Here is a 23,800-nt window from a genome sequence, read left to right on the forward strand (position 1 = left end):
TTGTGTGCATGTATTCAAAACATTTTTATATTTGATATTAAGGCGATAAAAAATCAAGGACATTGTCTCAAATCAAATGTCTGTCTATTCTTGAGCAATGACTCTTAAACTTAAGTTATGAGACCAAGGGTAGGGCGGATGGTGGCAAGAGAGATGAAGGTAGGGGGGGTGTTTACAGTGCCGTGTGCAGGGCTGTGGGCAAAGCCCGCCAATGTTTAGCGCAGGCACCGTCGAGGCTGACGCGCTTCCGTTCTATACCGAGCACAGCACCCTCATTCAAGAAAACTGCACCGCGCTCTTCTGAACATCTTGGCTGAGGGGTACTAACCGAAAGTGGGTGCCACCCAAACGGGAGAAAATAAACCGCGTGTTCTGATTCGTTGAAATCACAACAAATCTCAGTTTCAACCAATCCGACACTGCGGGAGGCTCCCGGCCGTTTGGGCGGTAACTTTCTCGTGCACCTGAGCCCTGTCCTCAACTACAAGGCAGACTGACAGGAAGAGGTGTAAGTTACAGCGACCCTAGCCCCTGAGGCAAAGCCAAACGCTCGTCTCAAAACTAAATACCTTGCGCTCCAGCTGACGGCAATGCAGATGGCGGGAGATCTTGAGGATGCCGACCACGTTGTCGCTGTTGATGTTCGACTCTAGGAAGTCCTCACACTGCTTTAGGAGACCCATGACGTTGAGGCGGTCCGCCGTGAACATGACGGACTCGATGTTGTCGGCGGTGAGGTGGGCGTGCTGGAGGTAGGCGTACTGGACGATGGCCTCCATGTCCGTGTAGGTCACCCCGGGGATCTCCACTTCGATCTGCCCCGATGCCGCCATGACGGACGTGAACAGGGAGCGGAAATAGCGGCTACAGCTGGCCAGGATGTTTCTGTAGGAAAGGTGAGGTTAAATTCAGGTGAGTTGGGGGGTGGGTTGGGCTGGGGGTTGGTTGGGGTGAGTGAGGTGAGATGTGGTGAGGAGAGGGGAGGTGGGGCAAGGTGACGTGAGATGGGCTGAGGTGAGGTGAGATGAGTCAAACTGGCGTGAGGTGGGGGAGGGTAAAGTTAGGTTGAGGTGAGATGAGGCGAGTTGGTGTGAGGTGAGGTGAGGTAAGGTCAAATGATGATATGATGTGAGGTGAGGTAATGTCATAAAGTCCTTGAGGCAAGGTATAGTAAGATAAGGTAAGATAGGGTCATATGGTCATCTCGGGGATATCCATCTCGATCTGCCCCGATCCTGCCATGACGGACGTGAACAGGGAGCCGAATGAGCGGCTGAAGCTGGCCAGGATGTTTCTGTGAGGTGAGGCCAGGTTGGCTGAGGTGAAATGAGGGGAGGCGAGTTGAGGTGACGTGAGGTGAAGTGAGTTGAGGCGCGGTTGGGGAAGGTGAGGTATTAGGTTGAGGTGATGATGCGAGAGTGGGTGAAGTCATTGAGGCAAGGTGTAACATGGTAAGATAAGGTAAGGTAGGGAAGGATCATATAGTCGCCCCGGGGATCTGCCTCTAATCTGTCATGGCGGACGTGAACAGGGAACAGAAATAGCGGCTGCAGCTGGACAGGATGTTTCTTAGATGAGGTGAGGTTATGTTCAGTTGATGTCCGGGGGGGGGGGGGGGGGGGACCGAGAGGCGAGGTGATGTGTGGTGGGGGGATGTGAGGGGGGGATGAGGTGAGGGGATGTGAGGTGACGAAGGTGATGTGAAGTGAGGTGAGGTGAGATGGGGTGAGGTGACGCATGCTCGGTAGTCTACTTTCGTGTTTCTGAAACCCATCGAACTCTGACATGGATCACAGAGTCTATTCCGTGCCTACTTCGTCTTGGACTTGCGTGTACCCACGAAGGAGGGATAAAGCACTAGCAGGTCTGCACAGGAATAAGTTGACCTGGAAGATCGGAAAAAGCTGCACTGTTATCCCAACAGGCGCAACTGGGATTCGCGCCCCGACCTTTCCACGTGGAAGGCCGACGCTTTAACCACAAGGCTATTGCGCCCGTCTTAATGTGTTTTGATACCTGCCAGCCTACCTGTGCACGTGAAAGCGGCGGTTTTCTGCACGAAGCACAATCTGCACATCACAGAAAAGGCCGGTCTTTCGTAGGTTGTCCAAGTGCAATCCCATTTCGTTAGCGTACGCTTCCATGTAGGATGGGGTTAGAAGATCCAGCATTCGAAACAAATGCACGTTTGTATTAGAAGTGGTGGGTGTAGGTGTCCCACCCGTACCTTTTCAAATTTCTTCCCTCAGGTGGGATAATCTGTGAGCTGATTTCTGCTTGAATGTTGTTCGATATCTCTCAAATGCTAACGATTCGAGACAAAGAGTGTTTCCCTTTGTGTTCTAGATTCTATTCGTTTCTCTTTTACGACGGAGATCAGTGGTGTCGTCTACTTTCTCTCCAGGTGTTGTGCCTGCAACTGATCTGTTTATTATCTCTCTCATCTGATGAATGACGAAAGAGACGGAATTTATGAATTGCGTGCAGTCATGGCAACGTAAAATGACGTCTTTCAGATGACGAAAGTCTGATTGTGACATGGTTGAACGTGAGTTTTGGCGGATTGCAAGAAGTACGTAATTATCTTGCACGTGACTTTTGGCGATATCCTGCTTTTACGGGAGGAAAGCAATGTTTTCAAGTTGGATGTTGTGTGTGTAAAAAAACAACTTAACTTCAGGCCGATTCAGACTCGTCTGAGCAGACACAACAAAATATGTGGCTGTTCGCGTGTGCCTGTGCGTGGACGCATGCGTACAGTTGCACGTCCACGCATGTAAACCTTCCTTTCTATCAAGCAACAATCTACCTAACGATCATGCAATTCAGCTAAACATCCCCCCCACCCCACTCCCCTCTTTTTGACTTTCCGTCTTTCTCCCCCCCCCCCCCCCCCCCTCTCTCTCTCTCTCTCATCTCTCTCTCTCTCACACACACACACACACAAGGAAGCGTGCAGAAACCATAAAAAACATTTACCAATACGGTATCGCTCTCTCTTTCACATACGCCCTCACACACACACACACACACAACCACACACACTCACAGCGTTAGGCCCAAACACACGTACACTGGCACACTCACGTACACTGGCACACACACACACACACATAGCCTACACATGCACCCTCTCGCATGGGCTCGAGCTTGCCGACAAAAATCCCGACAAAATCACAGATACCCCCCCTCTCTCTCTCTCTCACTCACACAAGCATACTCTCTCTCTTTCGCTCTCACATACACACACACACACTCTTTCTCTTTCTCTCTCTCTCTCTCTCTCAGTCTCTCTCTCTCTGCTTAACCCAATCGTCTAAATTACGACCTGATGCTGCGAGGAGTTGACATGGTCCATTATGTCCTTCGAAAACGTCCATTATGACCTCTTCACGTTATCTGGGTATGAAGGACAAAAATACGCCAAGAGGGGAAATAAAACTGTAATGGCCTTTAAATGTAATGTGCACAATTAACACTTAGCCGAGCAGGCAGATAGCCTACAAAACACAAACGAGAACAGACTGTGGCAACCCCAGCAAAGCAAGCATTACAGCAAGTAATTTAATTCTGAAAAGACAATAAAACAGTCGCGTAAGGCGAAACTACTATATTTAGTCAAGCTGTGGAACTCACAGAATGAAACTGAACACACTGCATTTTTTCACAATGACCGTAGTCCGTCGCTTGTGCAAAGCGGAGTGAAACTGACGAGCCTGTTCAGCGCGGTAGTGGTTTCGCTGTGCTGCATAGCACGCTTTTCTGTACCTCTCTTCGTTTGAACTTTCTGAGCGTGTTTTTAATCCAAACATATCATATCTATATGTTTTTGGAATCAGGAACCGACAAGGAATAAGATGAAATTGTTTTTAACTCGATTTCGGAAATTTGGATTTTGATAATAATTTTTATATTTTTAATTTTCAGACCTTGTTTTTAATCCGAATATAACATATTTATATGTTTTTGGAATCAGAAAATGATGAAGAATAAGATGAACGTAAATTTAGATCGTTTTATAAAAAATAATTTTAATTACAATTTTCAGATTTTTAATGACCAAAGTCATTAATTAATTTTTACGCCACCAAGCTGAAATGCAATACCGAAGTCCGGCCTTCGTCGAAGATTGCTTGGCCAAAATTTCAATCAATTTGATTGAAAAATGAGGGTGTGACAGTGCCGCCTCAACTTTTACAAAAAGCCGGATATGACGTCATGAAAGACATTTATCGAAAAAAAGAAAAAAACATCCGGGGATATCATACCCAGGAACTCTCATGTCAAATTTCATAAAGATCGGTCCAGTAGTTTACTCTCAATCGCTCTACACACACACACACGCACACACACACACATACACCATGACCCTCGTCTCGATTCCCCCTCTATGTTAAAACATTTAGTCAAAACTTGACTAAATGTAAAAATATCTATAATGCAAAATAAGAAAACTTGACCTCCACCTTCCCCTTCCTCCTATCTTACCTACCGCCCCCCCAACCAACCCTATAGGATGAACAGATATTTAGACAGAAATAGTTTGCCCTGATACTATAAGTTCAGGACCGGACTACCGGGGGGGGGGGGGGGGGGGGGGGGGGGTTATGGGCCCCCCCCCCCCCCCCCAGCCTAACCATGTACCTCACTTAATTAAAACTTTTTTATTATTGTTTATTTTATGCCGTTTCATGCAAGGAGCGACCATTTTCCTATCTCAGAATATGACCTACCCATCAGCCCCTGGACCACCACTGGCAACCCCCCCCCCCCCCTCCTCTTAGCCTAGTCCGGCCCTGAAGTTGTGCAAAAACACCCAAAAGTCAACTCTTGGGCATGTGTGCAATGTAAAGGTCAGACTCTTGACAAGAATAATAAACAAGCAAGGTTTTCTTCACAGCATTTTTATTAGAAGCAGAGTGCACTAACATTGCAAATAGATCATCAGTGTACTAATGTAAGCGAAACATCTAAATACATTTAATGCATGTCAAATCACTTGGGTAGATCAACTTTTTCCCTTCTGTATCTGCCTGATCATACTGCTCTGTAACCTGCATGTGTCAATGGACACACACACGCACAAACTCACTCACACGCACACACACACAGAGGATGGAATGACAGGGGATTCCTTATCTCAAGTACTGCATACATGCAATCACCCAATGAAACAATCCAGCAACACACCCCAAACACCTCGAAAACAAAAAGGCAGTACTCAGCGACCCCAAACCACACAGATTATACCAATCAGGCGATACCATCATTGTAACCACTTTCACAAACAAACACACACACACACAAAAGCACATTGAACTGGGCGATCCCATAACAGCACATAAAACGCACAGATTGCACGGACCAGGCAACATCACAATTACAACCACTTTTACAGAAACACACACAAACAGCCAGGACTCGGCGACCCCTAACAAACTGATTAAGCACACAGATGACTGCATGAACAGGCAAAAAGATGATTACAACCACTCCCGACAGCATCCTTAATCCTTTGTGTGCAGAATATTGCAACAAATACAATCTTCTTCTTCTTCGTTCATGGGCTTTGACTCCCACGTTCACTCATGTTTTAAGCACGAGTGGATTTTTACATGTATGACCGTTTTTACCCCACCATTCAGCCAGCATACGCCGATTTCGGGAGAGGCATGCTGGGTATTTTCGTGTTTCAATAACCCACCAAACTCTGACATGGATTACAGGGTCTTTTCCGTGCGCACTTTGTCTTGTGCTTGCGTGTACATCTTCCGTCTATGTTAAAACATTATTTTAGTCAAAACTTTACCAAATTCAAAAAAAGAGTTTTATTTGCAACTGACTGTGAGAAACACATGCAAAACAAATGGAGATTTTCACAGGGGCAATTGTAAAAGAGCAAAGGATTACAATTACTGTTTTATTCTTACGCTTCCACCACTAGTGTCCCTGACACAGCAGGAATGACTAAACTGTCAAAAAAAAATATGTATACCAGTGTAAAACATGGGTGCATGTCTATATGCATTGGCACAAATCAATCCTGTGAAAACAGATTTCGATTCTCACAAATACAATTTTTCTTCAAACAACCATCATCTTAACAAAAGCATGACAAACTTCATTCAACCTAATGTAGTAAAGTTCTATAACACCTCACAACAGCAGTTCAACCATATGCAGTTTAGTTCCCTGCAGTAAAATCAGTCAAACACATAGCAATCAATCAGATACGTCATGATCCACTCAGAAAAAGTACAACACATTTTAGACTTTGATTTCAGCTGATCCATTATTAATACTGAGTAGCCTTCTCAATACTGATTGTCAAACAGTGCAAACATGTAAAGTTCCTTTTTGTAAAGTAAAATTAGTCAAACAATCAGATACATGATCCACTCAGAAAAAGTACAACACATTTTAGACTTTGATCTCAGCTGATCCATTATGAATTATTAATACTGAGTAGCCTTCTCAGTACTGATTGTCAAGCAGTGCAATAAAAAATAGAAGATCTGGAGTCTCAAGATCTTGGCGTTGGTGACGGAGGGAACATCTGCATTCATCGCAGGCCTACTTATTCCCCACGCGGTATTCCGGCATCCAAGGGTTGTATCTCGCAACGTTCACCTTGTTGATAAGGTCGTGGGGGTGTGTCAATGTGGGGGCTGACACCTCATCCAGCTCTGTCATCTGAAAATGTATCAAAAAGGGTAAACTGTCTGTATGAGTTGAAACGGGGAACACAGACAGGTGACCACACTAACGCTGAACTAAACACTGCTAATTGCTGCAGCAAGCGTGTGCATATAATGCATGCATGCATGCTCACGCTCTCTCTCGCTCGCTCTCTCTCTTGCTCTCTCTCTCTGTCTCTCTCTCTCTCTCTGTCTGTCTGTCTATCTGTCTGTCTGTCTGTCTGTCTGATTAGACAGAGGGGACCACATCTCTCTCTGTCCTGTCCTGTCTGTCTGTCTGTCTGTCTGTCTCTCCCTCTCTGACACACACACACACTCGCACACACATACTTATCACCATACCTCCTGTGCTGTCATGGCCCAGCCATTGGCAGCTCCCATGTTCTGATCCAGCTGTTCCAGGGTTCGAGCCCCAATGATGACAGAGGGGACCACATCTCTCTGAAGCAGCCACCGTAGGGCCACCTGGGCCACTGACTTGCCTGAAGCATGAGTGACACAAGGATACTTAGATTTTCGTTTCATTTCATTTGTTATTATCCCATTGCTGGGAAATGTGGGTCATTACCTCTGATCAGAAAGCTAGGAGAAATAAGAGCCCTGTAACACAAGAAAATTACTCCCACGAGATTTTTACTCCGGAGTAAACATTTCGTACGAAAAAGTTACTCCCTTTACGAAAAAAGCACTCCCCCATTGCACGAGAAAATTACTCCCCAAGACAGGTGAGTTCCGAGTAAACATTTCGTACAAAAATGTTACTCCCCTGACGAATAAATAACGAATAAATTACTTCACCTCAACACGAGCAATTTAACTTCCCATGCCAGGTGTACGATATTTTTACTCCCTTGTCCCCTGTTAGTTCTTGGTGGTGGAAGGGGTGGAAGGAGGGTAGCGCGACATTCGTGTGTGCGAGATCACTTATTGGCATTATCCCTTCGCCCGCATCCCATTTTTGCGTACGAGATTTTTACTGGAAGTAAAAAAAATGGGGAGTAAACATTTCGTGGAGGGAGTTCTTTTTTCGTGCCTTGGGGAGTTCTTTTCTCGTACAAAAAGTGTACTCGGAGTAAGAATTTCGTACGAAATATTTACTCCGGAGTAAATTTTTCGTGGAGTAAAAATTTCGTGTTACACCGGCCGCACTACGACCCAGATTTGTGAGTGTTTATGTGTAATCAGCCACCAGCACTTCTGGCAGAATGCCCAAGGCTTTTAATGTGCCAATTTTAGCAGTGACATGAGGTTGGACATGATTTCCATCTCTGAGCCTGCGTATAAAGCTGACCCATGTCCGTCCCGGCCTATCCTGGAACCCGTGACGCGAGGATCACAACTTCAGTGCTCTACCAACTGAGCAACCAGAACATCCCCCCAAGTGACACAAGAATAGCTTGTTTTAAAAAGGCAGTGAATACAGTAAAGATCACATGTAAAACTTACTCTAAGGCTGTTTAATCAGTTTGTGTGTACGACTATGTGCATGTGCATGTGCACACATGTGTGTGTGTTTTTGAATAAAAATGCTGCCAACTCAGAAATGTCTACTGTTACAATTGCAAAGCTCAGAAACAAAGAAAACAAACACACACATACGAACAAGAAGACGTTAATTCCGAAAATACTTAACATACCATGAGCATCGCCTATCCTTTTGCAGGTGTCTATAACATTCCAGACTTTTTCATCCTCCTTGACCTTTGACCAGGCTGGGTGAGAGTGGCTTCCCCTGGACTCGTTCTGTGCCACCCAGCCGATCCTACCATCTGTTGGAGTTGCGTCCCGTGTGAATTTGCCTGTCAGTAAGCCACTGTGGAAAGATCAGGAATGTTTGTTATCTGTAATGGTCCAGGGTAGGCCTGAAAACTGTCATTTGCAGGGATGGCGAGGTCCCGTCCACTTTAAGCATACTTCATATCTTCCACGTACACTTTAACTTCTACTGCTAAAAGTGTTAAACTTAGATATCCAGCTGCTTGCTACAAAATGCTACTCATAAGTAAACCTGGTTCAGTACAGTTACCCACACACAAAAATAATCATAAAAACACAAATAATTTATTTTTTAAACTAGCCTATACATCTTCACAACGAAAATGTCTGGAGTCCTACATATATGTGCAGATTGTGTAAATGCTTTGAGGACAGTATGAAGTCCTAATTAAAGTTAATGAATCTATAGAGAACATAATTACATGGTAATTAAACAAAGATCTACTTGTATTAAGCAGACATACTGGGTTTTTACCTGCAATTTAAAAATGGTGCACTCATAAATATGTTTCAAACTTACCCCAGAAATAGATTTATAAAGCAAAAAAAACAAACAAGAAGGGCAAAGCCCATACGACTCACATGCTTTACACATTTTTCCTACCAAAATACATGTGACCTTGACCCAAGGTCAAGGTCATCCAAGGTCATGCAACACAAAGCTGTTAATTCAAGACATAGGAAGTACAATGGTGCTTATTGGCTCTTTCTACCATGAGATATGGTCACTTTTAGTGGTTCACTACCTTATTTTGGTCACATTTCATAAGGGTCAAAGTGACCTTGACCATATGTGACCAAATGTGTCTCATGATGAAAGCATAACATGTGCCCCACATATTTTTTAAGTTTGAAACAGTTATCTTCCATAGTTCAGGGTCAAGGTCACTTCAAAATATGTATACAATCCAACTTTGAAGAGCTCCTGTGACCTTGACCTTGAAGCAAGGTAAACCAAACTGGTATCAAAATATGGGGCTTACTTTGCCCTATATATCATATATAGGTGAGGTATTCAATCTCAAAAACTTCAGAGAAAATGGGAAAAATGTGAAAAATAGCTGTTTTTTAGGCAACATTTATGGCCCCTGCGACCTTGACCTTGAAGCAAGGTCAAGATGCTATGTATGTTTTTTGGGGCCTTGTCATCATACACCATCTTGCCAAATTTGGTACTGATAGACTGAATAGTGTCCAAGAAATATCCAACGTTAAAGTTTTCCGGACGGACGGACGTCCGGACGGACGACTCGGGTGAGTACATAGACTCACTTTTGCTTCGCATGTGAGCCAAAAAGGCTGTTTACGGTATCCCGACCTACCCTAGACTTTTTGGGGACATCTGGGAAAAAAATAAATAACAAAAACTATAAAAAAAATAAAATAAATAAAAATCTTTGTTTTTTGGCAAAATAACTGAAAAATATGTTTTTCGGGAGAAAATTTTTTTTACAAATAAAAATCCCGACCTATCGACCCTATTTTGTTTGCCTACCTTGCCGTAAACAAACTATTTTTTTTTTTGGGGGGGGGGGGGGGGGGGGGGGCCTAAAGCAAGTACATGCATATGTTAAATTTCAACCATACATAACACTAGCATGATGCTAAAACACAAACACGTTAGTAAATGACTTTGCACACATACCCTTTCAATGGGCTCCAAGGAAGAACACCAATGCCCTCGATCTTACAGACCTGGAATGCTTCCATCTCGCCGTCTCGGCAAAGCAAGTTGTACTGTTGCTGTTCGTACACAGAAAACAATTTTGAATTTTATCATAGACAATAATGACAAAGCCGTCTGAGGGTTCAGGAAACCCTTAACAAAGGATGTTATTTGCGAGTTAAGTCTGAAATTTGTTTACAAATTAAAAAGCTTTGGCCTTCTTACCTACCCTATTTGTTAGAACACGTCATCTTTACCACATCTATAGTTTTGGCCTGAACTAACAGCACATTAACTTATCACCACAAACAAACAACACCAATGTTAAGATTTCCAATGTTCATTATACATGATTTATTGTGCGTTGTGTATCTATCTGCATGGTATTGTCCATAAATGGCTAATGTGCTGCTGTAAGTTTCTCGTTACGTCATTTTGTTAGAATGCATATGTATTTGATGTTTAAATAGTATGTTTTTATTCATAGTTAATATGTAAAGCACAGACAGCATAGGTTACTGTGGTTCGTGCTATATAAGCTTTCATTATTATTATCATTATTATTATAAGCACCAAACCTGAAGTGTTGCAACAGGAGGGATGTCCAGTTTGTCGGCAACAGCCACAAGCTTCTGCATCTGCCAGCCAGTGACGTTGCTGGACCCTGTGTAGCGCACTTTGCCGCAGCGTATCAGGTCATGCATCGTTCGCAGCGTCTCCTCCACCGGTACTCCATGGTCCCAACAATGCATCTGTTCATAAAAATAATAATAATAATATTATAATAGTAAAGTCAAACCTGTTTCTAACCACCTACGGAACCTACTAATTAAAATGTGGTCATTATAGACAAACAGTTGCTAAGGAGAGGTGAATTATATATACATTGTTTAACACACAAAAACTTCTCAGGTAGGTTACTGTTGGCAGGTGGTTGCTATTAAGAGGTGGTCATCAGGGCAAGTTCGACTGTAGGACCCTTATATATATATCCCCTTCCTCTACAACATGAAGCACTTTAGGTGTAAAAACTATGCGCAGAAGCAAATAAGAGTGACATAACCCCAAACCACACAACAATGTGTACTAGATGAACCATTGCATTTCAGAACCATTCAAGACTAGAAATGAGAAATTGTGTGCAGAGGTAAATAAGGGTGACAACCAAACACTCCACAATGTGAACCAGATTCATCTATGCATTGTCAAAATCAATTGTTACCCTCTTGAGCAAGGCTCCAACACCTTCCCGTGAGCAATGGTGACTACTTAGTACTACAGTGTGGTTGACAAACTCTCATTTAAAAAATGAAAATTGATGGTTGTGGTGAGTGAAAGGGCTAAAACTGTCTGCCCCCATGATTTTTTGCTTTGGAGTGATGGGTGATTTCCCTTTAACTATACTGTGTCTCCACCAAGAAAACGTACTTTCTTCTACCTGATGGTAAGTGTTTCCCTTCAGCGCATGTATGTCAATTATGTGTGCGTGATTGTGTGCACACGTGCATGTGTGTTTTGGTGTGTGTGTAATTTCTGCAAATCTCAGAATGGAATCTAAGGGCATAAAACACAGTGAATGAAGCTCTACGAAAAAAAATCAAGCAATTTTGGTGCCTGTGTATATTACACTGATTCTATGCCGTACCTCACCTTTATCAAAATCACTGCTGTTAAAGGAGCTTCGAATTGAAACAAAGAAATCAGAGGCTTTAACCTTCGCCGTAGGTCGTGAGTACTTTAGTAACAGTCCGGACTTTAATTGCGAATTTCTCGAAAACTAGGTGGAATTCTGTAATGAGCTTTTGGAAATGCCTCAAACACCTCAAAATATACTATATCCTAAACCCGCATTAAAATTGATTGACAGGTAATTAAATAAACAAAGGTCAAACATCGACTATCTTCGCAGCACGTCGTGAGTACTTATGTAACCATACTTCTAACAGTGTAATGTGACTTTCTGGTTCTCTTTCTGAGAAGAGTTCTGATCTATTTCAAGATGGCTCAAGGAACAAGCAGCGAACTCGAGCGGGAGTTTGAGAACCGCGGGTAATTTTTTCTTCTACATCCTTTTTTCTTTTCCTTTTTTCTTTTTTTTTTTCTTTTTTTCTTTCTTTTTTTTTCTTTCCTGTTCTTTTTGTATTGTGTGTGTGTGTGTGTGCCTACATTTGTGTGAGTTGTGGTTGTGCCTTGTTCTTGTTTTGTTTACCCGTGCATGCATGTTTTTCCTTCTTTGAGAAGTATGGTTACATTGGTACTCACGACGTGCTGCAAAGAATGTTTTTAGCGACCTACGGCGAAGGTTCTTCTTCTTCTTCTTCTGCGTTCGATGTTGACGGCGAAGGTTAACAAGACTTAATGACTTTATTGGAAAAGAACGTTTTATAAAACTTTGTAATTCTTATTGTGATATAAACTGAATGTAAAAGTTAAAAACAGAGAGAAAATTTTTGTAGCAAAACTAATTCCCATGACCTCCCAGGTTAAAAGGACAAGAAAAGAACAAAACAAAAATCAAACAATCAATCAATGTATGCCTTAAGACGCAAGACATGGCCCAGTCCAGTGGAGGCCCACGAGAAGCTCTGGGGGCCGGCAACGTCGCTGCGGCGGACTGCCGACTTTGCCCCACAGACCGGATTAAAGTTTTAGCATGGCTCGGAATGCAGAAGATGACAGAGAAACAATCAATCAACCTGATAAATGTCCACATAGTCGGTATGCAGTCTCCGCAGACTATCTTCAATGGCCTGAGTGATGTGGCGACGACCAAGTCCTATCTGATTGGCGTTGCTAGGGTCCATGTTGAATCGCACCTTTGTGGCCACCACGTAGCGATCACGCTCATTCCTGAAACATGACAAAAATCCTACATCTGAAGCACACGAGGAAAACCTCAAAAACCATATGCACTCCTCTTAATTGTGTAAAATACCCTAACACACAAAGACTAAAAGACCCTCCTAATTTAATTGTCCACTCCTGATACGAGGTATGATCCAAACAGAATGATCAAATGTGATTTTTGCAGAGCCTGTTCGGCGTATCTGGCCCAAAACACAGCAGTCATTAGAGCTACTCTCCTCCTACATCGATGCAAAGTCACAAGTGCCTAAGCCAATCAGAAGAGGCCTCAATTTGGCCTTATGTGGGGTTGCTTTTGAGCTCTGATTTGACGGCTTTGTTGGGGTCCTGGGTGCAGTGAAACTTGTTGGCAAAAAGTCTGATTTTCATAGAGGGTATAACCAGAATCACCAAGGGTGTAATCAGGTCTGAAGAAATTGTGAGGCAAAAAATGGGATCATTTGTTTTTTTAGGAATGGAGTTACGGCCCTTCTTTTGTGGAGACTGACATTTTCATGAAGAAGAAGGGTAGTCTGGGTTTCGCTGTTTGGTCGCTCACTGCTAAACTCGTAAGTAAGTTTGAGTAAAAAGGTTTCTGCATAGTACACGACAATGACTGTGCTGTTAGTAGACAGAATATCGACAGTAACGGGACCTTCGTGGTCGAAAAATACAGCGAATAGCTCCGATTCTGCTTTGAAAACCTCGCTTACAAATGTGATGCATCTCGTCATTTTGGTCTAGACACGCTTTGCTTCTGTGTTCTCTGGCACTAAAGTAGAAGGAAACCAAAGTCTCATTATCAGTGACTACAGTAACAACAAATTTGGGTCTACTGGGTTCACAACGGTTGAGCAGATCGCATGCAAAAGGACCCTGATACTCCTTCCGTTCCCCTATCAGCTAATGAGGCACCCATTTTGCGGCCAGCTTTTAAAGCGGAAGATCATTGAGTATAATTATCTGGACTGTTCCATATGAAAGTTTAAGTTTTGCAGTTTATACTCGCATGTACACTTTTTAATCTTAGTTCTTAAATTTTGACACAGCAGCTACATTATTCTCGTTTGAAGCGCTCTTCGAAGTTTTTTTGGCTTGTGAGAGTTATTCCCCTTTTCCCCAGTTTCGATTTCCATTTCTTTTGTCAGATTGTAGAATATGGAACAGCTTTGATTCATGTAACGTTCTTCAGCTTTAAAGACATTTTCTTTGTACCATCATCCAGCTACACTCTTTGAAAGAAGTGAATATTTTCATGGCGCTTGACAAAAGGCACTGTTTTGAAGCACAACCCAAACGTGACGTATTTTAAAACCTCCTCATTTATGACGTAGTAATCTAATGACGTCATCTCTTAGAGATTTACCAGTTAAATGGTTGGCCTTTGAAATGATATATTACTTTTTATGATCAGTGGCCTGAGACTTGTATAATCGCGGTTTGATCATTTTGTTTGGATCATACCTCGTATGACTACCGTACTTTCGGGACTATAACGCGCTTCGTTATATAGGGCGCAACCCCCACTTTTGAGGTAAAATTGAGAAAAAAACATCACATTAGGCGCGGGGTGTTGCAGGTAGCTCTATCTCCTCCTTGGGGATGAAGCTACCAGGGGAAGGGATTGTGTTGGAGGTGCGGGTAGAGGGGTAGCCCTCCCGGTGCTCCCCCTTGGACCTCCCTAGTCTAGGACCCTGGGTCTTCGCGAGGTGGCCTTTGTGGCGTAATCCCTCCGGACTAGCATAACGTTTCCCTATCCCAAGACCGACCGTGCGTGGTCTATGACCACATCCTCTACGAGGTGACCCTATCAACTAGGCAGCGCAAGCCCCTAGGCGAAACATGGCGGGTCTAGAGGAGAGAACCTCGATTAAAAACCTGAGCTGCCATGAAGACGGAGCATGTTGGCTGAGGACAGCGGGCAGACCTCCTGTGCCGACACCCATCTACAGGAGAAAACCAGGCATGCACGCATCAAACCCAACATGGCCATGGCCACATTAGGCGCTTCCGGTCTATAAGCCGCACATCAAAGGAAGAATACAGAGTGGAAATATTTATGCTCTGTGTGTGCTGCGAGATCAAAGGCAGGTCCAATGTGATATCTGGGTGGCCTTGTTTACAGACATGGACCTTTTTTTTTTGACCAGGGGTCAATGACCCAGTTTTAGCTATGAGAAGTGGTTCCCCTTTCAAATCTTTGATGTCTTGAGAAGAAACTTGGCCAGGGTAGTACCTAGTAGCTGAAACATGCATTATCACACGTTGTTTGACTGGTACTCAGGCGGTCTCTTTGATGTCTGAGATGAAACTTGGCCAGGAATTTCTATTTTAACAACACATAGGGCGCTTCCGTTCAATAAGCCGCAGGGGTCAAGATTGAGAAAAAAAAGTTGCGCCTTATAGTCCGTAAAATACGGTAGTCACTGAGACAAGCTCCATTCTCAAAAATCTTGGTCATTTGATTTCCTTGGGAAACACACATAAAAAGTGCCAGAATTTTAATGTGATGCCAAAATTAACATTTAGACATCCTCTCAAAGTTTGCTTCACTTTCAATGTTGGGGTTATTACTTTGGATAGGTCATTTTCATTTGCTTAGTCATTATCGTATCTCCATATCCAATTAACAAATGTTGTCTGCTGGACCAATCACCATGCATTGTTAAATCACACACAGCATTCAATTACTCAACAAAAACAGAAGTGACAAAGCAGCGTTGTCACACACTTTGGTCAGACCAACTATCGGTAATCCACTCCTTGCCAAACTTGTCATCCACTTTACATTCAAAAAAGTTAACCTCATTGGTGTCTGGGTGGCCGAGTGGTAATGCACTTGCGCTCGGATGCGAGAGGTTGCGAGTTTGACCCTGGGTCAGGGCGTTAGCAATTTTCTCCCCCCTTTCCTAACCCAGGTGGTGGGTTCAAGTGCTAGTCTTTCGGATGAGACGAAAAACCGAGGTCCCTTCGTGTACACTACATTGGGGTGTGCACGTTAAAGATCCCACGATTGACAAAAGGGTCTTTCCTGGCAAAATTGGTTAGGCATAGATAAAAAAAATGTCCACCAAAATACCCGTGTGACTTGGAATAATAGGCCGTGAAAAGTAGGATATGCGCCGAAATGGCTGCGATCTGCTGGTCGATGTGAATGCGTGATGTATTGTGTAAAAAAATTCCATCTCACACGGCATAAATAGATCCCTGCGCCTTGAGTCCGAGTCTGGAGATACGCGCGCGATATAAGACTTCATATAACATTTAAACTCCTGCAAATTTCTAATACATTGCAACTCCCTTTTAAGACATTAGTTTTTCAGATTTTCTGTTAATGACGCCCAACTGGCAAAATATTTATACTTGTGTAAGCTTTCTCTAGTTTAAATTCAAACATACTATTGAGAACAACATTTTACTTTGCCTGAAGCCAGGACCCAACAATCTCCTCAGATTTTCCCGTGGCGTAAACATTGGCTGTGTCGATGAAGTTGCCACCCCATTCTACAAAGCGATTCAACACTTTGTGAGCATACTCTTCTGTGTTCTGTCCTGGCCTGCTGGTCTGCAAAAAAACAACGTATATTTCCCATGCATTTAATAGTGGGAGAATTCAATTCAATTCAATCAATTCAATTCATTCAATTCAATTCAATAAACTTTATTGTCTGAGTGTAACAATATATATTTTAAGCAAAGCAGAAAAACACTGTTAAAGTGTGCTTGATTTTATTCCAAACCCAAGTAACTGCTGTGAAATGTTAACAGTACTGAATCATTTTGACAGAACTATACAGCTGTGTATTGGTCACATTTTTCTCTTTTTCTCTTTTTGTTTTTTGATTTTGTTAAGCCTGATACAAATCAGACAAAGTAGATTTCGCGAAGTCTACTTCACAAAGTGTACAATTTATGTCAGGCTTTTATACCAGCCTTGAAGAAGAAGAAACTGATTAAGCAGTAAAGGTGGAATAAATAGGCAGTGTTGTTCACACATGCTTTCTTTGATCTGACACATTGTTCTGACCCCTTGACATTGAGGAAGTGTTCTGACTATCAATTTTCTATCAAGCATACAAAACCAGGACATTTGGAACTATACATATTTTTAATTCCAGATCCGTTTTGTCTTCTGAGAATATATATACCTATACAAAACCAAATAGGTTACACACCTCGCCACACCTCGTCACAGCGGACTGACAATATTGGTCTAAGTTCGCGGTCTAGATAAAGCTCGTTGATGCTCACATTTTTCATGATCACTGCGAATAATATTCATAGAGACTCGGTTTGCATGTAACGACTGCATAATCACACACTTTCCCCGTCAAACGCCCCCCCTGCCAGTTTGAATTTGTTCTGTTGACAGCCCTGAAAGTTCAACAAATGGTGTACTGGCCTTTGGCTAGTGATTCTGAAAATGTACTAGCCAGAGAGCAAACTTTACTAGCCAAACCAACAAGGTAATCTTGAACTTTAGAGTGTTAAATTCATAGCTCAGAATTCAGAGGCATTCAAGTCTCCAAATTTGTAGAACCTGCACTTGTAATCATAACAAGTCATTTTAGATCCCTTTGAAGTTATGGAATGAACTCCGATGAACTGTACGAATGCATTTCGTTTACATGGGTCAAAGAAGGAAATATCCGCATGATCGGACAAGGGAGACAACTCTTTAGTGTAAATGTTGCGACCCATCTCGTCATCGGCGCTTTTTCGGAAATGACCTGTGCTTTGTTGGAATTCCAACAATGGCCGCCATTGTAGGAATTCCAACTTTACGCTACGCGATTCTAGAAATGTACCGCGCGCATAGTGAGAATACTGCTCTTTCTTAGAATGCGATGTAAAATGATACAAGTCATGATGGCCAATGATGATCCTTGTGTTTTAAAGTGATCAATGTTTAGTACGTCTTGAAAAAGCAGATGCAATGTATAACGCACCAAACCAACCGCATTACAAAAAGCAAAAACACTTTTGATAACTTCGGCGGGCTGTAACAACACAGTTCAACGACCCATCCCACTCGACCAAAACGCACCAATTTTACGTAATTTTTAACGTTTCAGAGATTACATTTTACAACAACAAAAACACATCAAGAGTGTTCCGATAAAACTTTTCACTGGTAACTATCGATTGTAATAATTTTTTACTCAGTCTTAATAGTAGAGATCGACAGCATTACGTCCCTTTACTGAGTAGGCTCTTGTTACTGCGTGGTAATCTAGGCTCTTGAAACGTAATGTGCAAGTCTGTGCGCTATATTGATTTGATTGATTGTTGCAAAATGTTGATTCAAATTAAAGATGATTTCAGCCTCTTGTAACAAACTAACACTCTACTCTGAGAAGAAAAAAATCATTGTGTTCAAAATAGATCGAGACAGCAGCGGCAACTGGCTAGCTGCATGCGCTGAGTGTCACCGAGAGAATTGTTACACAGTGTACCCCCACACCCCCAATTCAAGACTTCCCCTGTATAAGACCTTGCTTTTTTATATACCTTATTCATGACCTGTGAAAAGGGTATACTTTTTTGTGCTAGTCGAAGGGTTGCCATTTCTAGAACGAGGCAGCTCGTTTCCGGAAATGCGGCGCTTTGTTGGAAATCAAATGAGGTTTCGGGAAATCCCGATTATTCCAACTCTGCCCCGGATTCTTACTTTGCGCCCAACATCAATGATGTCCCATGGTTGACAACGTACGCCATTAATTAATTATGCTCAAGTTTGGAGCTCAATCCGTCAATTAATTTCACGACAAATGTTCTTTGGCTTGCTTACATGGACTTGTATCAAAAATAAGTAAAGAATGTCACTGGATTCTGAGCTATGAATTTAACACGCTAAAGTTCAAGATTACCACCAACAATTTGTTTCAACAACTTTTGTCTAAGTTACTCGCATTTGGCGAGTAGATTTAAAGGCACAGTAAGCCTCCCATAAACCATCACAGATACTGTGAGGCTTTTACACACAGTCAGACCTGTTTACCCCCATAAGTGTTTTGGAGTAATGCTCAGCCCCAAAAATAGTAATCCTGGCACAAAAATAGTAATCATCCAGCATTCGTCGCCAATTACAACGCACATGACAACTGTGTCTGCGAAACGCAATCATGCACATATATCCATCATTCACAAACAAAACACATCAGTCAGTTTTTGTAGTCATCATAATCTCAAAGAAGATCACATCAAAAGCACATGCATCACCGATTCTTTTTCTTTTGCTCGTAGTAGGCCTTTTTCAGTGTGTCAAACGCTTCTCTACTGTACTTGCGCTTGCCGAATGAGTGAGGACGAGATTTCACCACTAGAAGGCTCTCCAGCGTCTCATCAGACAGACATGATCTCTGGTCAGTCCTGTGCTTTTTCACCCCATTTTGCCATTGAAAAAAACAATGCCAAACATGTGAATTAATAAAAAAAATTAAAAAAAAAATTTTGTTTTTTTGTTTTTAAACATTTTTTTCATTTATGAAAATCGTAGTCTTGACACGGATAGCAGAATGGCGTATTTTTTGCAGAAAATCGTAATAAATTACGCGAAAATCGTAAGGGTAAACAGGTTTGCACAGTACAAACACCCTTTCATTTAAACACTCACCAATTGAGAACATCCTAGGTGCCCTCCGTAAAGAGCGAACAATTTTCAAAGAATTTATTTTTGCGTGGTTTATCTTATCCCTGAGCCATCGTGAACCCGTGTGATCCAGTTTTCCCTTTTTACAATGCAGTCGTCATAGTTAGTCATTTGAATGCGACTCGACGTGAGCTTATCTACAATTAATAGCACGTTTTTTTATGCACGAAACAACGGCTGTGGTTCACAAGAACTCTAGCGATGGCTTGTGACTGTTGAGAGGAACGGCGATTTGCACTGATAAACCGGCCGTCGTCTGCTACGACCCTTGCGTGACCCTGCTTCCGGGCTTTTCTTTTTTTAAACTTTCACAACTTCGAATTGTTCTGATCTTGTCTTGATGAAAAACGAATTCTTTTATGATTAAAGAATGTTTGTGTAACAAGCTGTCAATTTATTATTTAATTTTAAAGTTACAGCAGTCCCTGCAATGTACGGCCCCCGGCGTGAGCGGACACCTGACATGTACGGACACATTTGCTCGGCACGGAGTGTTTTCCTTCTATATTTGCCCCCCCTTAAACGGACACCTGCAAAACGTGGACGCGGACACTCATTTTCGGTCCCAACAGCAGGTCATACCTCCAATGTACGGACAGACCATCGTCAAATTTTCACCACAACAAAATCGATAACAGAGCAGTCCGGCTCTTGGTACAAAGATCACAGCCGCAATGGCGTGACGACAGTCACTGGTAACTTGAGTGCACCTGTACCCATCAGGGGGGGGGGGGGGGGGTAGTTTTGGTCAGGAGTGGAGTACATGCGAAGATGCCAACATGAAACTGCACTGTGCTCTTTATTCTTGTCTGTTGGACGTAAACAACAGAAACCACAGTCGATGAAGGTCCTGAGAGAAAGAGTGAAAAACCGGCCACAGTTCTCAGCATCGTGTGTCTGTGTGTAACCTCTTTCATTGACAAGATACTCTTGTTTCCCCTCAGCCTTGACCAGTGAGTCGGTTGCCTAATCTGTGAACCCTTCAGTTGTCTTGCTTTGTCAAAAGTTACGACACAGTCAACTGGTTTTGCTCTGAGTGAACAGTTGGAGCTGACCTCTCTGGCCACAGCCCCAAACAGTACAAGGCTGGAGGGAGTGAGAGAGAGAAGGAGGGGGGGGGGGGGGGGGTGGAGGGGTAGCTGGCTAAACTCTGTGGGGTGTCCGGTGTCACTGCATGTCAGCAGGAAGAGCATTGGAGAGAAATAGAGAGGTGTACTCTTCCACACAATTTCCAAGCATCAGTTGTCACGGCTTGGGGTAGGCATTAGTGAGGGAGAGTGGGAGCTGTGTTATGTACAGTGTATTTCCGACTGAAGAGTGAAAAGTCACTGCCATGCCACATGATCGGCATGCATGTCAATAAAGCCAGACAAGATGAAAATAAATTACATGATTATGACATGCAGCTCTATCTGCTGCTATTTATTCAAAATGGTTTTCAAGCTTATTCTTGCAAAGCATCTGCACACGCTCCTCTGTGCTGTGTTTGTGTGGCTGCTTTCGTATGTCAGTGCATGGTGAGTGTGTTCACTGCCTTGAGGATTTATTTTATCTCTTCTTTTCAACACTTTTCATGCAAATCATTTTTACAGAACGTTTAAAGAAGTATTAGGAGTTTATTGTTTAGTAGCCACAAGAAGTGATTAGCATATAGACTCAATCCTGTTGTTTGTGTGTCTCTGTGTGAGTGTATGGGGGAGGGGGTGGTGTGGTCACCCCTCCCGTGACCGGACACCTGCAATGTACGGACAGTTTTGCTATGGCCCAAGGGTGTCCGTTCATGAGAGGGACTGCTGTAGGTCTAGCGCAAAAACGAGGCGCCATTGTTCTTCAGGTAGCAAGGGGCGAGCTAGGAAAAGATAACTCTCGCTGCTAACCACGCCCACTCAAAAATCCGGTTGGCGATTTGGCTCCGGACCCCAGGGTCAGGTTACGGCAAAGTACGTCGTTTTGAGTGGTTGGTTGTGGACAATACTGACCGGTACCACTAGCAGGTACATAGGGCTAGAGGTGCATCGACATTTTTTTCGCCAGGTCGCGAGAATTCTATAAAATAAATGCAAGCGAACTTTTGTCATTTTTTTCTTTTTGCGATAGGGCGAGTGCACCACCGAAATTAGTTGATGAGAACGTAGTCGGGTGTTTCATCTTTCATTAGCAACTGAAAAAATAAGGGGAAAGTTCCGTAAAGGTTCCCATTTCAACGGAGGAAACGACCTACCCCCCTCTTCGACAAGTAGTTACGGAGAATGCCGAAGGCTTCCGAGCGAGAGTCACGTGACCCGAACGTATAATTTTGGCGGTTGTCTGCTATTTTGTTGTTCCGACAATGTGGCACATCTGCGCTTTTCCGACGCTTCACACAGCAATTCTGCGTATGGATACTTTTTTCAGAAAAATGAAAGTCTAAATCGCCGAAACTGTTCTTTGGTAAGTACGGAATCCAACAAAAGAAATGGCTGACGACGATTCGAATGCATTGGCGAAACCGAAAGTGAGAAGATGCCATCATCATCATCATGGCGGAAGACAGCGAGTCGGATAGCGTGTTGAAATGATTAGGCTGATTCGTTCGCGCTGATATTTCTCAAACTGGCAAACGAAAGAAACTGTGCAGATGGAAGTTTAGTTTGAATTGAAAGTGAAGCATGTTGACCAGTTGTGGTGGTGGTGGTGTTGGTGGTGATGGGGGGGGGGGGGGGGGGGGGGGGGGGGGGCAGTGTTGACTTTGACACGAACAGAGTACACAGTCAAATTGGGAAACAGATACGATATTGGATCAAGTTACAACTGTTTCTGTATGCCTTTCAAAGGATTTTTTGGTTATGGTAATTTTATCACTTTGATATTTCATATCATTAAAATTACCCATTGTGTTGTATTGTAATTATTACACATTTTTATACAAATTACAACAGTCAATATCTTCTTTTAGGTCATAACTAAATATGCATGAGTTTAAAGAGGAAAAAAAGTTAGAAAAACCACTGGCTGGTAACACAACTGAAAGCCCACAACACTGTGTCTTGCAAAAGTGTGTGTGTGTGTGTGTGTGTGGGGGGGGGGGGGGGGGTGTAAGGCAGCAGCAGCTTGAGTGCATGAGGTAAGTAGTAAAAGGGATAAAAACCAACACAAATACAAAGACAGTATTGTAGTTGAAAAGGTAGTGAGTGGACACAACAACAAATAACTGATCATAAATATATTTACATGTTTATCAAAATCAATATTTTAATTTTATCATGAATGGACCAGTCATTTTGGTCATGCAGCTTTTATTTCAGTTCAGCATGTTCATAATTATGCAGCAGTAGGGAGGTTGACATTGTAAGAAATTACCTTCGAGACAGTTGTTTTGTTTACCTAAGAATTTTTGGAACAAAGAAATGCATCAGACTCGGTATGTGCCTAATTTATTGGAAGATTAACAAGATCTTATTTTTCCATATTTGGAAGATAATTCTGATTCAGATGTGGAACAACCATCAACAAATAAGAAAAAAATTAGCAGCAATGTCTGGACATAAGAGCCAGAAACAATAACTTTTGAAGGTTCACTCAGTACATCAAAATTCAGATTTTCAGGCAGATAAAAAGGTCCTGTTACACTTTTCTGTGTGACTTCCTACCCCGCAACCTGTTCTGTTGTATAGTATTTATGACAAGAAAGTCCTTTAAATCAATTACAACAGGTTTTAGCTGAAATTGTGTGCAGGACAGGTTGTAAAGGGTGCCGGTCACTTTTTCAGCAGAATTTTTCAGCAGCCCTAAAATCCCAATTTTTAAAAAAATCATTAAAAAAATCAAATATGTACCGATCTTCAAAATTTAAAGTGCTTTACAATTCTGATGGCTTGGAGAATGTAGTTACATATAAAAAGTTTGAAAAAAATCCAAAGAAAAATATGGTTGCCCCATGCTACTACTAGCCAGTTACATGTTTCTACTCGCCACTTTCAGGCCTGGTTGATAAGATAAACGACAGACAAAGCACATTTATACATACGGTTCCTTCTGATCCAAATGTTAATGTTCCAAGACAAATATTTGAAACACGCAGTCCAGACTTTCCAATAAAGTTATAAACAACTCTCTGTTCGTCGGCGATCGCAGCAGCCATCTTGGAAGGTTTATGCAAGGGAGAGCACCCTCAGCGTACTGATT

At 42.6% G+C, this 23,800-nt stretch overlaps 2 protein-coding genes across 2 annotated transcripts in view; both read right to left on the reverse strand.

Moving 5' to 3' along the window:
* The window catches only part of LOC138964392 (kelch-like protein 10), a 13,506-nt gene extending 11,017 nt beyond the window's left edge, over nucleotides 1-2,489 (reverse strand). Inside the window, exons 1-2 of the mRNA XM_070336330.1 lie at nucleotides 2,029-2,489; nucleotides 570-885 (exon numbers count right to left, since the gene is read on the reverse strand). Of these exons, the coding sequence (XP_070192431.1) occupies nucleotides 570-885; nucleotides 2,029-2,171 (459 nt within the window). The 5' untranslated portion in view covers nucleotides 2,172-2,489. The remainder of the gene's footprint in view (nucleotides 1-569; nucleotides 886-2,028) is intronic.
* A 3,324-nt stretch (nucleotides 2,490-5,813) lies between these two features.
* Nucleotides 5,814-23,800, reverse strand: LOC138964393 (1-deoxyxylulose-5-phosphate synthase YajO-like). The gene is made up of 8 exons (XM_070336331.1): nucleotides 23,643-23,800; nucleotides 16,404-16,549; nucleotides 12,837-12,990; nucleotides 10,719-10,892; nucleotides 10,120-10,217; nucleotides 8,336-8,511; nucleotides 7,041-7,180; nucleotides 5,814-6,693 (listed from the first exon to the last, which is right to left on the reverse strand). The coding sequence occupies exons 1-8, from the start codon at nucleotides 23,754-23,756 to the stop codon at nucleotides 6,574-6,576; spliced, it is 1,122 nt and encodes a 373-aa protein (XP_070192432.1). The 5' UTR covers nucleotides 23,757-23,800; the 3' UTR covers nucleotides 5,814-6,573.

Source organism: Littorina saxatilis, linkage group LG4, assembly GCF_037325665.1.
Source record: "Littorina saxatilis isolate snail1 linkage group LG4, US_GU_Lsax_2.0, whole genome shotgun sequence".
NCBI lineage: Eukaryota > Metazoa > Mollusca > Gastropoda > Littorinimorpha > Littorinidae > Littorina > Littorina saxatilis.

What these genes read in the sequence shown, in the direction of transcription:
- LOC138964393 (XM_070336331.1), bottom strand. Translation starts at nt 23,756, where the DNA reads ATGGCTGCTGCGATCGCCGACGAACAGAGAGTTGTTTATAACTTTATT. An exon ending in CCTTGGAGCCCATTGAAAGG is followed by an intron (nt 8,512 to 10,119) that starts GTATGTGTGCAA and finishes ATCTTTCCACAG; the next exon opens with TGGCTTACTGACAGGCAAAT. An exon ending in GGGCCATGACAGCACAGGAG is followed by an intron (nt 6,694 to 7,040) that starts GTATGGTGATAA and finishes ATACATTTTCAG; the next exon opens with ATGACAGAGCTGGATGAGGT.